This window comes from Coenobita brevimanus, chromosome 84, assembly GCF_032717465.1.
Source record: "Coenobita brevimanus isolate Jiangsu-jjx chromosome 84, ASM3271746v2, whole genome shotgun sequence".
NCBI classification, from domain to species: domain Eukaryota; kingdom Metazoa; phylum Arthropoda; class Malacostraca; order Decapoda; family Coenobitidae; genus Coenobita; species Coenobita brevimanus.
Genome location: NC_137037.1, coordinates 44,413,548 through 44,432,149, shown reverse-complemented (window position 1 = coordinate 44,432,149; position 18,602 = coordinate 44,413,548). Strand labels below are relative to the sequence as shown.

The 18,602-nt window shown below is 43.6% G+C and overlaps 1 protein-coding gene across 1 annotated transcript in view; it reads left to right on the top strand.

Annotated features, from left to right (window-relative positions):
* LOC145410153 (uncharacterized) overlaps positions 1-11,307 on the top strand; it is a 64,772-nt gene extending 53,465 nt beyond the window's left edge. The window contains exon 5 of the mRNA XM_080280351.1: positions 9,383-11,307. Coding sequence (XP_080136477.1) covers positions 9,383-11,293 — 1,911 coding nt within the window. The 3' untranslated portion in view covers positions 11,294-11,307. The remainder of the gene's footprint in view (positions 1-9,382) is intronic.
* Positions 11,308-18,602: the final 7,295 nt, after the last annotated feature.

Genomic DNA, 18,602 nt, shown 5'->3' with positions numbered 1-18,602 from the left:
TTTTGTGGCCACCCCTTATGGGAATAAGGAGTCTGGTTATATATATATATGTATGTATATTGCACGGTAAATAAAAATCACAACGTAACCCCATGGGCTAAAATACGGAACATATCGAAAGTTCAGCCAGAACTCTGCAACACCTCACACCCTTTCCATTGCAAGAGAAGGGAACGCGGAAAAGAGGGGACGTATACTGATTTATATATAAAACACGCGACCTTCACTGTCAAAGGTTACTCTCTTTTGACTATAGTAAAGGGAAAAATGTCACTGCTTTGAAAGAGTTACGACCCTTTTATTTCATATGATGGAACTGGACCACTCCCGGAAATTGGATACTAAGTCGTGGTTGCATGAAAATCTTTGAGCCTTAAGTTTTGAGGTAGGATTTAGTCTCCTTGGTTACTAGTCAAATCGACCCTCCAATCCGAGTACACGTGGCCATGATGAAAGAGGTTTGAAATCTCTGCCAAGTCTGAGTACCATAAATGCGATAAAATGAATAAATCTCCTGAACCCATCCTTACGAAATGTCTCTTCCCAGCTGAACAAAATCGTCTGGTAATGGAAAAGAAAATATACCCACGCCATCCAACAGAAAAATTAAATCCCTTTGCTGGTCAGGGTTGGCACTGAACTGAATAAAATCGTCTGACGTTAAACAGAATAAAATACCTATGGGATTAAATGCTTATAAAAACTCCGCCAATCCTGCTAAAGAGGGACTAAGTCGTCTTTCTCACCAGCCCCCAAAATCACTTCAAAATCCCAACTCAGTTTTAAATTCCAGCTTAGTTTTAAATTCCAGCCTAGCTTTAAATTCCAGCTTAGTTTTAAATTCCAGCTTAGTTATAAATTCCAGCTTAGTTTTAAATTCCATCTTAGTTTTAAATTCCATCTTAGTTTTAAATTCCTGCTTCTTTTTAAATTCCAGCTTAGTTTTAATTTCCAGCTTAGCCTTGATTTCCAGCTTAGCTTTAATTTCCAGCTTAGTTTTAAATTGTAGTTTAGTTTTAAATTCCAGCTTAGTTTTAGATTTCAGCTTACTTTTTAAATTCCAGCTTAGTTTTGAAATCCAGCTTAGTTTTAAATTCCAGCATAGTTTTGGTTTTGAGAGACTGGAAGGGAGGATGGCAAGAGGAACTAGTTTGGAAAAATGTGTGAGTGAAAGTGTTTTGCGAAAGAAACGATTGGTGCCTGTATACACGTTTCTGTGAAGTGTGTGTGTGTGTGTGTGTGTGTGTGTGTGTGTGTGTGTGTGTGTGTGTGTGTGTGTGTGTGTGTGTGTGTGTGTGTGTGTGTGTGTGTGTGTGTGTGTGTGTGTTTTAGGAAAGCTCATATACTCCACTCTTCAAGTCAAAATATTCAATCATGTGTGTGTGTGTGTGTGTGTGTGTGTGTGTGTGTTTTAAGCTCACATATTCCACTCTTAAAAAAAAAAAAATCCAATCATGCAAAGCGCTGAGAACAAACAGTATCTTGATTGCTCGGCCCTATTTTCATCCACCCAAGCCTATTTTCCATCCACCCAAGCCTATTTCCATCCACCCAAGCCTATTTTTCATCCACCCAAGCCTATTTGCATCCACCCAAGCCTACTTTCCATCCACCCAAGCCTATTTTTCATCCATCCAAGCCCATTTTCCATCCACCCAAGCCTATTTTTCATCCACCCAATCCTATTTTTCATCCATCCAAGCCTGTTTTTCATCCACCCAAGCCTATCTTTCATTCACCCAAGCCTATTTTCATCCACACAAGCCTATTTCCCGGCACTTAAGCGTATTTCTGATCCAGTCAAGCGTATTCTTGTGGAAATGAGGCAAATCCAAAGCGCTAGATCGGTCTGAGTTACTCTGATAAAAGAGGGAGGGGAAGGGAAAGAGTGGGAGGGGTAGGGAGGGTTTGGAAGGGGAAGGGAAGGAGTGGGAGGGGAAGGGAGGGTTTGGAAGGGGAAGGGAAGGAGTGGGAAGGAGGAGGAGTGAGAGGAATAGGAAGATCAGGTGTGTGTGTGTGTGTGTGTGTGTGTGTGTGTGTGTGTGTGTGTGTGTGTGTGTGTGTGGAGAGAGAGAGAGAGAGAGAGAGAGAGAGAGAGAGAGAGAGAGAGAGAATGTGAATAAAATTACGTAAACGTCAAATATTTCAGGATTCATCTCTCTCTCTCTCTCTCTCTCTCTCTCTCTCTCTCTCTCTCTCCCTCTCTTTCTCTCTCTAACACGAAACCAGACCTGACTGTATTTCACCCACCAGTAAAGCCACTGACAACACTGCCAAAAAATTACACTTGCATAAATCAAACTTCCACGACCCTCTCTCCCTCTCTCTCTCTCTCTCTCTACCTTTACCCGCATATTCTCATTCTCGGTTTAATAAAATCTGTCGTGAAGTATTTACTCAAGTCCTGTTTGAGACAGCCCTAGCATGTATTCAATAAAGATGGTGGGTGTTAGCGCCGAAGTGGGGACATGTGGAGGTGTAGGAGGACTACTGGGCCTTGGGATAGGTCACTGCCCCCGAGAAATAGGCCGCCCTGAAGCCGTTGCCCAGAGTCGGACATGTAAAAAAGAAAAAAAAAAAATGACAGCAGCTAACCGATCTCTCTCTCTCTCTCTCTCTCTCCCAATCCGATTATCCTTTTTTTCTTCCATATATAAAGTTCTGTATTTCCCGCCCTCTCTCTAAGCATCTTAGAGAGAGAGAGAGAGAGAGAGAGAGAGAGTGATGCAGAGTTATTATTTAAGCTTCAATATGTGTATTTCTGAACCCGTCCATAAATCTGTGCCTCTTACCTCTTTGATGACTCTTTCTCTCCCTCTCTCTCTCTCTCTCTGAAAAAGTGAGTGGAGAAAATGTACACAATCTTTTCGTTGCCATGGATGCCTGTGTATTTCATTCAGACTTAACCCCGTCAACTGCTAGGACGATTTTTTATTATTATTGCTACATCCAGACGATTTTATTCATCACAGGGAGAGGACTGGCTGCGAAGGGAATAATGAGGGCTTGATCTAGCCCCTCCTGTTCGAAAAGCATCATAAGCTGAAGAAAATCGTCTGGAGATAGCAGGAATAAAACTGAAAAAATACTGGAAGCTGTGCCGTCGTGTGGTGTGGTGTGGTGTGGTGTGGTGTGGTTTGGTTTGGTTTGGTGTGGTGTGGTGTGGTGTGGTGTGGTGTGGTGTGGTGTAGTGTGGTGTGGTGTGCTGTGTTGTGCTGTGCTGTGTGGTATGGCGTGGTGTGGTATGGTGCTGTTATGCTGAGCTGTGATATGGTGGTGTGTTGTTCTGTGCTGTGTGGTATGGTGTTGTTATGATGAGCTATAATATGGTGCTGTGCAGTGCTGTGCTGTGCTGTGCTGTGCTGTGGGGCCGCGCGGTCGCCTGGCTCAGCTGCGGTCCGGAAAAACACAGCAGTAAAACCCCTCTCGGCTGACTGGTTAACCCAATGACCGGGACAGCTTTTTCGACAAATTGTTTTAAAAAGGCTGGTGGTAACTGCAGCCCGTTTTGACACATTCCATGATGCAATAACCGGTTCTGACCTACACACACAACTAATTACGCTCTATGAAAATTTTTGGCCAACCCGGGTCCAGATCCGCCCAATAAACAGGGAAAAGCTTGGCCATATTGCATCGCTGTAACCCCGGGCTCAGGTGAGGGGGGTGACATAGTGGTCCTGTTGTGGGAAGGTGGAGGAGGACAGACTTAGGATGGTTTTCTCGTAAGCCTGGGAGGTTGTCTGGTACATTTTTTTATAGAAGATGAACAGAGCAAGGAAGAACTTGTTAAATTTTAAAAAAATCCATACACCAGATTACAGGTGTCCTCCCTTCATTAAAAAATCTGTAACTGTTGGACTTAAAACGGTTGCAGGATGAAGCTTGGAGGGAAACTAATGTGGGGATGGGAGTTCCAAAGATATGCAGTTCGGGGAATACAGGAGTTCTGATAGAAGTTCTGCAATAAGGCAGTGTGAGAGTCCAGTCATGAGAGCTATTTTGCACGTAACACATTAATACAATTCTACGCTGTTCCCGTTTTTTCATCGTCGACACGGATTGCAAATACGACATAGAGGACAGTACTAACGTGGTGCGTGCAGAAATATACCTTTAATTGAGAAAAAGTTGCTGGGTATTCTCCTTAACGGACGGGAATATCACTCTTATTCATTAGGCACGTATTCAAAGTACCAGTGAATATCGTAACACTTCTTCTTTGGCGAATCCTTCTTCACACTACACATATTACCCTCATGTATGTCTCTGATGCAAAAATGTCTACAATGAAAGAAATAACATACAAATGAATGGTACGATGCAATACGCATAAATCACTTTAAGAAATGTGCAACGAAACTTAGGCTGCCACTTCGAACTGAAATGTGGACTTGGATTTGCACATGTCGTAGTCTGCAGGGAATGTTTGTTGAGTGTTTTCCTTATCGGTCACACAGCAGATTTACCAAAAGAACTTGCACACACACACACACACACACACACACACACACACACACACACACACACACACGCACACACACACACGGGTAGTACTAGTGATCCAAAGAGGAAGTTTTTAAGTGGTTTTGGAGATTTTCTAACTCTTCCTTGGCGTTTTATTCTGCAAATTACACATCAGTTCCTCGGGTATGCTTTTTATGCAAACTGGAGTCGATATTAAAATTACACAAGTAACATACAAGCACATGTTACGGTATCATAACCAAATGAATAACTAATGACGACTAACTACAACGCCATCTACGATACCTCAAATATGGTCCTAAATCCTACTGGCCGCGTCCAGCTTTGTCTATGCTACATACTTATCACTATTCCCCTTAAGAGCTCCATACACGGTCAGTCCTGAATGTGTAATCACAGTGACTGCAACACGGGTTTTGTCCATACACTAATAACGAGACTGTGCAATCTTCGGTCATCGTGTGTGAGGCACCTCGTAGAGATGAGTACTGAGGCCATACGTATTGCAATAAATAATCTTTAGAGCGGTGGCGTAACCAGAGGGGTGGCCATGGTGGCACTGACCACCCCTGAAATAAACTTAGTCACCCCAGAATTTACGAGGGAATATCCACGGCTTCCCCCAAAGAGATTTCTTTGGGGGCCACCTCGTAACTGGACTTTGCTACTCCTTGGTCATCATTATTTTTTTTTTCTTGCAACGCCCATGATCTAGAGATCACAAAGCCCAAGAAAAAGAGTAAATAAAGAGTGCAGACGAAGGATTAACGTAAGAAAAGATCAAGTTCCACATACGAGGTCCTTTATCAGGGCCAAAATCACGCAGTCATTCCCATACACCGTCAATCTGTTTGTACAAGTGTCATGGCTGACGATAAATATCAAACCATGTTGGATGCTCTTTAATCACTTGCGCAAGTCTTCAATCACTCATACACGAGGGTTATACCTATACAATAACCATGCCTATCCAATCATGACTGACCGTGTATGCAGCCCATGAAACACACTGATAAAAGCATCACTCGCAAATGTTTCAGGCAATTTGTTCCATTTAGTGATTACTCTGCATGTGAACGTGTTGCTGTTTTGAATTTTATTTGCTATTTTTTAAAAGAAGAGCTCTTTACCTCCTGGAATCACGTCCAACAACATTGCTCGGGAATTGATATAGGTTTGTCCAGAAAGAACACGTGAAGAGGGAGGGGGGTGGAGGTTGTCTTGCTTCCCCCCAGTGTAGAAATTATTATAGCGCGTTTGTCCTGACCTGACAAAAGATCCCCAACCCCTGTCAGCTCTGTTGATGATCAAGTGTAAGTAGGCAGCCTGGAGGGTTGATCTGACTAGTAAACATGGGAACCCCCTGGTCCTGTTCTCCCCACTTACTATTTTTAACAAGCCCATACACCACTGACCGGGCTAATGTATGGCCCGGCCTGCACTATATGTGCAGGAAATCTTCGAACGAACGAACGAACGGGGACACTCACTCCTACCTCATAACAAAGACTCATCGAATTAACCACGATATAGTATTCAAGATGGAAAGTTTTTCAGTTAATCAGATGAAAACAATTCGATTACAGTAAGACACATTTTCTTTTAATATGTGTCCAACTTCGAGCACTGACTTGCTTATCTTAATTCGTGCAGCCGCGGCCATTTGTCTCTTCCCTTGACAACCAGAACAAGGGGAACGGGCCCAAGAACATAATCCACCCAGGCAATGGGATGGACTGCGATTAGAACGGTAGTGTGACTGATTGGGTGCATCCTCAATAGAAAGACAGTGGAATATATATACTGGGAGTTAAGGTGACAGACTGATTATATGTACTGGGAATTAAGGTGATACTCTGGTAATATGTACTGGATTTAAGGTGACAGACTGATAATATGTACTGGAATTAAGGTGACAGACTGATAACGTGTGTTGGAATTAAGGTGAAAGATTATTATTATGTACTGCGATTAAGATGACAGACTGATAGCAGCATGAAGCTATATATATTGCATGGAGAGGGGTTACAGGCAAAGGCTAGAGTGTAATAGGCTTTAAATGCATAGGAAAGTCATACAGTATAGTTGTAAGGCATGTTAGGGAGGACAATGGTAAAAAGTCTCTTAAAGGCTTTGACAGTGGGACGGGGAACAAATTCATCCAGGAAAGAGTTCCAAATATTCTGCTCTACTAAAGGAAGAGAAATACTTGCACACCTCTACCTATGTTTATGGAATTTGGACTTTAAATCGGCGACCCTGAGTACCCACATGTGAAAAATGAAAAGTAAATAAAGCGCTTTTACTCTATCCCTACAAAGATCCCTAACCCCATTCAGAACACCTCATGGACAAGTGTCGTGAGGCTCGAGGGTAGATCTGACTAGTAACCAAGGAGACTCATATCTACCTCACAACGAAGGCTCACTGAATTTCAGGCAACCACGACAGAGTATTTATAGTTGCAGACGTGGCCCAGTTCTGCCAGGTAATAACAAACAGACTATAGCTGGATTTATTGATGAACAGCCGCGGTAAAATAAACAAATAAGTAAATACAACAGGAAGGAGTGTGCATAATTTAAGTATGGTTGTGATCTTGCCCACCTACAACCCTCCTTGGAACCCATCAGTCCTCCTACGTGTTACACACCTTCGCAAGTCACCACGTTGGCGCTAATACCCACCATCCATAATGAATACAAATTAGGGCTGTCACTTTTATAACTGACGTGCTGGTATTAGCGGGAGAGTTCTTGTGTCATGTCGGTGGGTCTTATTGGAAGATCAGTTGTCTGTTTTACCGAAATACAAATCATGAAACCGTTTCCCACTGTACGCTGAGATCGAACTCGCGTCCTTTTACACAGATCATTTCACTCACCGCTTGACCTCTGCCTCCCCCTGGAATGCATGGTAACGAAATCCAGATCACCGGACTGTTTCCTGCTCCAGCCTCGAATCCACCTCGCGTCCTTTCACGCAGCGGATCATTTCCCTAACCACTTGACCACTCACACCTGCCTCTGAACTGGCCATTATGCAGCACTCTGCCTAATCCGCTCAGGCTATTTAACCAAACACCAGCCTCCTCTGAATTTAATCGGTTTTGATGTTGAGAGTACACACTATAAACGTCGAGTACTGACTGTTCCATGATTTTAGTGTATCTGTTATTATTAATCGCCTTTACTACTACTACTACTACTACCACTACTACTACGACTACTACTACTACTACTACTACCGGTACTACTACGACTACGACGACTTTTTTTTTTACAATAGTCTTACTGCCCCAGACCACTTGCCAAACAGGAAGGGTTAGATGCGGCCTTCATTAACCCCTTCAAAATTACGTTATGGAACCGGAGTTGACTTGCACTACGAAGACATTTTGTAATCTACTCAGGGCATCACCAGACGATTTTTATTCAATGAAGGAGGGAGTCTAAATGTGAATGGATCGATGGAGGCTGTTACCTAACCCCTCCAGATCAAAAAGTCTATCCAAAGCAGAAAAAGAAATCGTCCGGAGATGGCAGGATGAATAAAAGTAACGTCCTCTGGTTCAAGTTGTTCAGACGATTTCCTGTTCATCTCATAGTTGGAACAAAACCTGTATTCTGTTCAAGTTAATGCCACATAATTTTTATTTATTCATTATTTATTTATTTTTAACGTGAGAGTAACAGCCTGAGTGTAAATACTGGTACCATTAACCCTTTCATGGTCAGGGTAACTTTACTGTTCTGTTCCAGCTAACACTGAACGATTTTATTCCACTGAGCGAGTATAGGAGGCTCAGAGAGTTAAAATTATATTCTATTCACTTTCCCTTGGCCTAAAATTGACACCTCCCCACCTTTAACGCTGAGCTGTAGCAAGAAATTAACACCAGAATGCAGTGCTAGTCACAAACAAGTGCTATGGTGAGAATGTACTGTAGAGTCGTAGCACTGTCCTACTATGCCAGTGAACTACGGGAAATAGTCTGCAACAGGACATGAATTTGGGCCAAGTTGAAGTGAATGAACAAAAGTAACATTAACCCTCTTATCGTTTGAAAAATTTGTGTTTTTTCCAGCTGACCCAATTTTAAGCTGAGAGTAAGACCTGGAACCCTGGGCGTTAAGGCGGTTCTGTGTTTCTGGTTCACGGCTACGAAAATCATGGGCCACGTCGTGTAACGGTTAACAGCCAACTCCGAACTAAACATTTCGAGGCGTAGGGGCCCGAGGCTAGGCTACCACAGTCCAGTGCATTCAGAGGTACATAACCAGACCACAGGTAGATGACCAGCCTACTTCCCCTGATGGCCTTACATGAGAGAATAATCTCTGGTCACGATTTAGGAACGAACCCTACAACCTTTATATAAAGCCATCACTCCCACTGGTGTTTTCTCACCATCAAACCACCACATGTGCCTGTCAGTAAAGTCTAACCTTCCCTCCAGTAATCTAAACATCCAAAAATTATAACATCTGCAAACTGACTACTGGGGAGAAAGAACATTTTTGGCCACACTGGCTCTTCGGGTACGATGTAGGGTGATTAGGAAAGAGAGGGGAGCTGAAGTTAGGAGTGAGGAGGGGGATAGTAGGGAGGGCGGCGGTGGGACCAAGTCCAGCCTAAACTGTTGCAATTCCTCAGTAAACAATTTCCAAACACGGGTAATGGTGTCTGATCTCTCTAAACCGTTGCTGACTGCTCCCTTGTGCGATGAAGGCTGATTATTATAACCAATACCCACATAGCCTATATTCTCTAAAAAATATAGAACTTACATTCCACTTAACGATTTAAGGTTTAAGTACACAATATTAATTCTTTCATCTGAACAATTCACGGCACTGCCATACTAACACACTAATCTCTCCTCTGCCCACAGGTGTTGTTCCTGGCGGTGCTGGTGTGCGACGCTGGAGCGGCATCATGCCCGTCGGCCTGCCGCTGTAGCCTGGATGGGCGGGGGAGGCGGGCGGTGGTGTGCGAGGGTGGGGGTATGACAGACCCTATCCCCATGAGCAAGGTTGGTGTGGCAACGGAGGTGTTAGTCATCACTGCCCCGCCTCACCGCCCCAACACCCTAACCCTCGGGCCCATATTCAAGGGAATGAGGCGTCTGGAGGAGATTCACATCACTCGCGCCAATATTCCCGCCCTCGGTGCCCACACCTTCTGGGGTCTACAAAGCCTCCATGTCCTCAACCTCACCCACAACCACATCGCCGCCCTTATGGACACCAACTTCCAGGGTGCTGAGGCCCTGCGGCATCTTGATCTCAGCCATAACCTCATTGAATCTGTGCCGTCAGCAGTGTTCCGGTATGTGCGGCGGCTGCGCTTCCTCACACTGGCCCACAACATGGTGCCGGAGCTGGTGCCCCGGGTCTTCTTCGGCCTGACACGGCTGGAGCGCCTCGACCTGAGTTACAATCCACTAGGTGACCTCCATCCAGAACAGTTCTCAGACGTGCCAGAGCTGCAACAACTGGTGTGTGGCGGGTGTGGTCTCTCCTCAATCAGTAGGTCATTGTTAGAAGCTCTGCCCAACCTACACACACTGGACCTGCGTCACAACCGCCTGACACAGGTGCCCCCTGGCGTGGCCACCTACCTACAACAACTGTTGGCTCTCAACCTGGGCGCCAACCTGATCACGTTTGTGGAGCGCGGTGTGGTGGCCGGGTCACGGGTCACCATGCTGCACCTGGCCCACAACAGCATCACCCGCGTCGAGCCTGATGCCTTCACCAACACCTCCCTCATCTTCCTCGACCTCTCCTACAACCGGCTGGTGACACTGGAGACAGAGGCTATAAGAGAGGCCTTAGAGAACCTGGAGGAGCTGCATCTGTCTGGCAATTCCCTGCACATGGAGCAGCTGATGCGGGTTCTGCCAACAGCCCACAACCTGCAGCGCCTAGGTCTGGGAGACATGGGCCTCATGCGCCTCCCTCCCGGCCTTCTTACCAATCTTTCCAGCCTCCTCCATCTTAACGTCTCCTCCAATTACCTCTCCCACTTTCCCACCGATGCCCTCCTCAATGCACCACAGCTCCAGACCCTCGACCTATCTCGCAACAGCTTCCGTGGCCTGGATGAGGAAGTGGTGGCTGCCATCACTGCCTCCCCTAATCTGCGGAAACTGCGACTGGAAGGTAACCCATGGCAGTGCGACCTGTGCCACGTAGGACCCCTACTGGCCTGGCTCCAAGGAGCCCCTGACCAGGAGTCTGGGTGTGATGAGCCGCGGGTATGGACCTGCTTGCGGTGTGTGGGGCCCCTGGGGGTGGAGGGGCTAGAGCTGGCCATGCTACCCCCAGGGGACCTGCCGTCATGCCCTCAGGAGCTACCGGCAGCAGCTCCATCCTGGCACACACCCCCAGCTCTTCCTGATCCCACCAAGCAGCCCATGCTGCCTCGTACACAGCTTACTCACCACCCACACCAGTCCGACCCAGAACTGACCCTGACCAGTCTTCTCCATCAGCACCTCAACATGGTCATCGTGGTGGCGTGCTGTGTGGTGCTGCTGCTCCTCGCCATCATCATTGCTGGGGTGGTTGCCTACAGCCGACACTCCGCCTTTTACTACACCTGCGAGGGCCAGACGCTAAGCCCCGACCAAGGGAAGAAAAAAGGAAAGGAGAGGAAAAAGAAGGGGAAGAAAGACAGTAAGAACAACAACACGAGACCTGACGTGACCATCGCTACCATAGACGAACTAGTGAACATCGATGGCTCACAGGAGATACTAGGAGACCCGGTACAAATCACACAGACCCAGATAACTTAGATACTCACGTTTAACTTAGAAACTCATACATTCTCTACACATCAGCGGATACGTCTAGAAACTTCGGATACTATTAGAAACTGATGAAACGGACACGGACATGGTTCAGACAGCAGAGATAACTTAAGATACTCACGGATACTCATGTTTTTTTTTTTTTCTACACATTAACGCATACACTGGGAAATTTACGAACATTCTTAGAAACTTGAAAGGAAATGAACAACAAGACCTGGATCGGATCACAACAACAGATAACTTAGATACTGATAATCGCAGATTCTTGGCTACACATTAAAGGATGCATTACAAAACTTAAGGACATTTTCAGAAACTTAGATGAAACTGACACCAAATCACACATACCCAGATAACTTAAAATACTCATACATTCTTGACACTCTAACATTCATCATTAAACACTTCGGTGACACAGATAATGTATTTTGATTCTCACTATACACAAAAACAGATATACACACTGATAATTTTGACACTCAATAAAATCATACACAGATACACTGATCAAATACACCTGGCTATACATGTAACTGAAGACATAGACAGTTATATACACAGATCTTAAAAAAACATGGTTACATAGATACTTAACGGCCCAGACATATACAGAAACATATAGAGATGCACTCCACTTACAGACACACTTATAATTAGAAAATGATGCCAATACACTTTACAACGATGAGAGAGAGAGAGAGAGAGAGAGAGAGAGAGAGAGAGAGAGAGAGGCGCAATAACTTTGAAAACCCCGTCTTCGAAATCCAACTATACGTCTACCAGCTCAATAACACACACACACAATCCAATACCGATATATATACACATTCCACTGCCGATTCTTCATGAGCTTAGTCTTGTACAGGAAAAAATAATTATTGTATATATCCATTTAAAAGTGAGAGAGGGTAAAAAAACAAACCCTTGATTAACTGGATGTATACTAAACAAATTATATCACAAATTAAGCCTCCTAAATCTATCATACTCACTGAAATGTCAAAGGAAATCAGTGACTTTTTTCCCCCCCGAAAGTTCATGGAAAAAATTAATGAACTAATTACTTACGCCCATTAACCTCACCCTTGGAAATAAAAAACAAAAAAATGAATAAAATTGCAGGTGTTCGTGATATTCCGTGACATAGACTGTAGATATATTTATTATAAAAATAAAATAAATACAGTAAAGAAAGGTAAGAGCCACCTTGCCATTACTCCCTTCGAGGTAGAGGTAAGCAAGGCCCTTAAGTGGATTAAAGTGTAACTCCAATACACTTAAGGGTAGATGACCAGGCTACTTCCCCTGGTGGCACGACAGGATTGAGAAGCCCCTAGTGACACCTCTTGGGGGGATCGAACCCATGAAGGACGTCACTCCCACTGGGGCGTTCTGAATACTAAACTAATTAAGGAAAAATAATATAAGAGGGACTAAGTAATACTGTCCTTGGCCGTGTATAGAGGATGGAAAGCGAGACTAACGAGGGGAATGTATGTGAGGGAGGTGGAGGGGCGAGAGGAAGGGGGGAGGCCTAGGATGAGATGGAGGGATGGAGTGGAGAGGTATATCATAGAGGGCGGTATGAGTTGCGGGAGGGAGCAGCGAAATGGCGGGGGACAGGGCGACATGGAGGCGATTTGTTTGTGGCCACCCCTTACGTGATTAAGGCGTTTGGCAATAGACAGACAGATAGATTATTAAGCTGGATGAAAGGCTAAAAAAAAAAGGGGAGGGGGTCTATAGAAGTGACGCTAATGTAAAAATGAAGACAGGGAAGCAGAAGAAGAGATGGAATGATTAAGAAATGTAAAACTGCAAACATAGGCCAAAGTATCAATTTATTTCAAAACGATAAATAGTGAAAAATAATGAAACAATGAGGAAATGACATGAAACCCTGTGATGCGATAAGAGGAATGCTGTTTCTTCTTCATTTTTTTAATTAGTGTTTCATAACTGATCGACTAAAAAAGGTGGATCGACATAACTTTTCGCATTTCTGCATGAGAGAGAGAGAGAGAGAGAGAGAGAGAGAGAGAGGCTTGGAGTAGTGACAGAGAGCTAATGGAGATGTCAGTCTTGGGTAACCTAACACAGATAAATTCTAAGCGAGGATGACTCAAAGATTTTATTATTATTATTATTATTATTACTATTATTATTTTTGTTATTTTTACCAATCAATCCCTTCAGCCCGAGGATGTCACTTTATTTCCTCCCTCCAAGCTACTTTACGCTAAAAAAATTTCAATAATCATTTTTTCTGCCACCAAAATTTTATTCAATCTAGGACACATCTCTAAAAAATGAAGGTTTAAAGAAGCCTGTATCCAACCTCTCCATTTTCAAGGCTCCTTAAGGAATATAAATACATAAATAAAAGTCTGGAGATAGCAAGAAAAAGTAATTAGATCTGAGTTAATAATTGCCCATTTTCTTCTCTCTCTCTCTCTCTCTCTCTCTCTCTTTGCCACAGGATAACCCATGTACAATCACGGACATAAATAACGATCCACCTCATGACGATAACCAACGAGACTGTGAGCAATGATTTTAGAAACCCACAAATGCGACCTTCAAAACTCAACCCTTTCTTCACAATATTAAGTTTAGATTTCATATCTGTTCGACCAAAAGGTGAAGGAATATTATGGTCCAGAGGTGGGATTCCTGAACATATTTACCGTCAATTCTATGTCGTAATTTATAACTGTATTTGGAGGAAGAACTAGAGATACAGGAAGACTTTGATTTCACCCGTCCTTGTTCCTCTTGCACTGAGGAGATACAACTTACGACAATTTCCATCTCGTAAGTGGGATTTATTTTTTGTAGGAGGAACAGAACACATGGGAGGACATTCCACTCCCATTTCCTTGCCTGTCCTGCAAAATGAGTCGCAATCACGACTGGAAAAAGTGGCCGTAAGTCTGTTTGTAAATTAGACCGTAAGTTACAATGTGAGTGGATTCAGAGCAGACACTCATCACTTCAATTTATGTACGAAATTAAACCATAAACTGGGGGGGAGGCGGTGGTTCAATCGGTAGAGAGGTGGCCTGCAGTCCCAACGGACCCAGGTTCGAATCCCGGCTGGGGCAGGGAACAGTTTAAGGATTTGAATTTCATTAAATCAGGCTTTACTGATCTACCAGAAGACCCGCCAACATGTCGTAAAAATACCCCCGCTAATACCAATACACCAGTCCTGTATGAGACAGCCCTAGCATGTATTCAATATGGACGGTGGGTGTTAGCGCCGAAGTGGTGACATGTAGAGGTGTATGGTATGTAGGAGGACTGCTGGGCCTTGATAGCAGGCTGTGAAGCCTATGCCCAGAGTCGGACACATAAAAAAAAAAAAAAAAACTATACAATGCTTCACATGGGAAAAAAAAAAGTATCATTGCCGGTCGTGTGATATTTTGATAAAGACTTTCGCGCATACCTGTTGATAAAGTCTTCGACAGGTAATTAAACTTGTGTATGCTAATCATTGTTTTAGTCTTTTGTACCTGCTGTGGCACTAATGGCTCTGATGTTCTTATTGTGACTGTTTGAGTAATATACCGTAATGATAAATTTGTTAAATGGTTGTTTTTTGATACATTTCTCTACTACTACTACTGTTACTACTATACTACTACTACTATTCTTACTACTGACTACTGCTACTGCTACTACTATTACTACAACCACTATCACCACCACCACTACTACTAAAATTACTGTCACAGAGAGAGAGAGAGAGAGAGAGACGTATCTTGAATTGCCTGCCACTTACCTACCCTAAATGCGACTCACTCTGTCTCCCTTTCCTTTTTACCCTCGTCTCAGATACATTAAGGTGATAAAATACAATTACCTTAGAATACCATATAATCTCAAAAACCCCGATATTTTACCTATTCAAGTTCGCCTGATATTTTACCTGTTAAAGTTCACCTGATATTTTACCTATTCTACTTCTCACCTTCCACACCTGGCTAATATTTCTATGGCAAGGGAGGCTTGGTAGATTCGACGAGTAATTCTCTTCGACATAAGGCGTCAAGGAGGAAAGTAACGAAAAAGTCCTAAATGTGAGACAGACGCAGTAAAAAAAAAAAAAAAGAAAAAAAAAGGAAAGAAAGAAAAAAGTAAACGAATTTAAGAAAAAAAGTGATGAATTTTGTCCGACTCCATACCAAAAGAGATGATAAGGAACTCTCTCTCTCTCTCTCTCTCTCTCTCTCTCTCTGGTGTCCGCGATCGGACAAAATACATCAGATTATGTCCGACCTTGACCTCACTGTAACCAGGCGCTAATTCTGACACTGAACTGAGTGAAATATGCTGAAAAAAAGGACGAAAATCTCCACCAAGTTTAGATGGGAAAAAAAAAAGAAAAAAAAAAGAAAAAAAAAAAAAGCCTCATTCGCTCAACAATTCACACGCCCGATGCTCTCTCTCTCTCTCTCTCTCTCTCCCCTGAGGCCCAGTAACCCGCCTAATTGCAACATGCTTTTTCGCGTCACCGCTTGGGCGCAAATACCCACCGTCCACACTAAAAAAAAGCTCGAGTCGCCGCATTCAGTACTGATGTGATGGTAGTTTTATTATTATTATTATTATTATCATTATTATTATTATTATTATTATTATTATTATTATCATTATTATTATTATTATTATTATTATTATGACATGCGGTATTGTGGATGATCAGCAAAGTCTGGTTTCAGCAAAATTAAAATCATCAAACTGTTCCTTGCACCAGGGTAGGATCGACCTCGCGTCCTTTTAGACAGCAAACCACACCTCTAACCACCTGACCATCACTTCCTCTTATTATCCAACTGTTCCTTGCACCAGGGTGGGATTGAACTCGCGTCCTTTTAGACAGCGAACCACATCTCTAACCACTCGACCACCGCCTCCCCTTATCGTCTGCAGGTAGATAAAATAAAAAAAGGAATCACCAGTCGTCTTAATAAAGGGGATAACAAAGATAAGATAGTTTGTATGTGAGAGAGAGAGAGAGAGAGAGAGAGAGAGAGAGAATCACCTAAAACCAACCATATTAAGACTGAGTAAAACCGCCTGAAGTCAATCAACCATCCTTATTTCCGCCAACTCCCTCTCAAATGCTTAAAACAGACGCTTAACAGAGGGTTAGGGAAGGACACCACAATTGTCTGACTTTACACACACAATCAACTGAGTAAAATCGTCAGTTACACATAAAACCGTTTGAGTTACACATGAAATCGTCTTAGTTACACAGAAAACCATCTAAGAGTTACACATGAAATCGCCTTAGTTACACAAAAATCGTCCTAGTTGCACAGAAAACCGTCCTCGAATTACACAAAATCGTCTTAGTTACACAGAAAACCGTCCTAGAGTTCCACATACAATCAGTCACCCTCACTTCTGGTAATTTCGTGGCAAGTGTTTGAAATAGGATCATAACAGAGGAAGGGAGACAGGGAACTAGAGCACAATTTGCAGTGTGAGAGGCACGAGTTGCTGGGAACTTTTAGCTGAGTTTGTGGCTCAATGGTGGTGGTGGTGGTGGTGGTGGTGGTGGTGGTGGTGGTGGTGGTTGTGGTGGTGGTGGTCAGCTCTGTCCTTCTCTCTCTCTCGCTCTCTCTCTCTCTAAATCACAGCTCTGTCCTGCTTGCCTTTCCCTCTCTTCTCTGGCTCTCTTCTTTCGTTTTCTCTCCTCTCCTCTCGTTCCATCGATGCGTCTCTTCGTTTCTCTCATATTTTCTTCTTTTTTCTGTTAATCCTCTCCTCCTTTTCACTTGCTCTTTTTTTTTTTTTTTTTACTTTAACTCCTCTCTTTTCCTCTCACTGTCACTATTCTCTCGTCCCATTCTCTCTCTCACAGCGCTCTTTTTCTCTTCTTTTTGTTATTCTTTATCCCTTTATTTATTCATGTTGTTACCTACACCCCTCATTTAACCTTACTTCACCTCCCCTCACCTCAGTTCACTTCACCTCATCTCATCTCGCCCCATTTTTTCACCTCACCATACCTCCTCTCCTCACATCTCATCTCACCTCACCTCCTCTCCTTATCGCTTACCTCACCATACCTCCTCTCATCACCTCTCACCATACCTCTTCTCATCACCTCTCACCTCACCATACCTTCTCTCCTCACCTTTCACCTCACCATACCTCCTCTCCTCACCTTTCACCTCACCATACCTCCTCTCCTCACCTTTCACCTCACCATACCTCCTCTCCTCACCTCTCATCTCACCTCACCTCACTCCACCTCACCACACTTATCCCCTTGTTACACTTGCCACTTTCCATTAATCTAGTGATTTCTTTTCCTTCCACTTCTCATGTCTTCGTACGCTCCCTAAGCTCCTTTCCTTTTAACTCTCTCTCTCTCTCTCTCTCTCTCTCTCTCTCTCTCTCTCAGTTGTCTTTACCACTTTCTCCAGCTTACTGTCTGGCTCCTGCCCACCTTCCTTCACCCTTCACCTTTCCCTTGTCACTCTCTCACACCACCCCTCTCTCTCTCTCTCTCTCTCTCTCTCTCTCTCTCTCACACACACACACACACACACACACACACACACACACACACACACACCTCCTGCCGGCCCTCAGCTAGTCCTTTCTTCTCTCTCAGTAAGTACTAAACACTTTCTCACTCATTTTTCATCACCATTTCTGATGTACTTTTTCACTGCCTTTCCTGTCTCGTTCTTACCTTCTCAGTACCTCCGCCAACGAGGTTATGTTAGTCCGCCTTGGTTTCCTTGACTGTCTGTTAGCAGGATTACTCAGAAAGTTACGAACGGATTTTGATGAAATTATGTGGAAGGGTGGGCCATGGCCCAATGAAGATATGATTAAATTTTGGGCCACATCTAGATCCGGATTCCGAGTATCCCGCACAATATCTCAAAAAATTCTCAATGAAGAATTTTTTTGTAGAAACGTGGTCCAAGGACCAAGAAAGAATTGGTTAAATTTGGGGGCGAAGCTGGATCCTACATCCACGGATCCGGATCCGGATCCTTTTTAATGGCATTGGCATTGGCGCATGTATGCGTAGCTCTCTGAGTGCTTTCAAGTTGTATACAGGTGTGTGTGTGTGTGTGTGTGTGTGTGTGTGTGTGTGTATATATATATATATATACAGGTATATATATATATATATATATATATATATATATAGATATATATATATCTTTCCCCGCTCGCTCACTTCAAGGGAGTAATTTTCTGTTTCCTCTTCTATCACAATATATACTACTTGTCCTCTAACTTTCTTCAAATA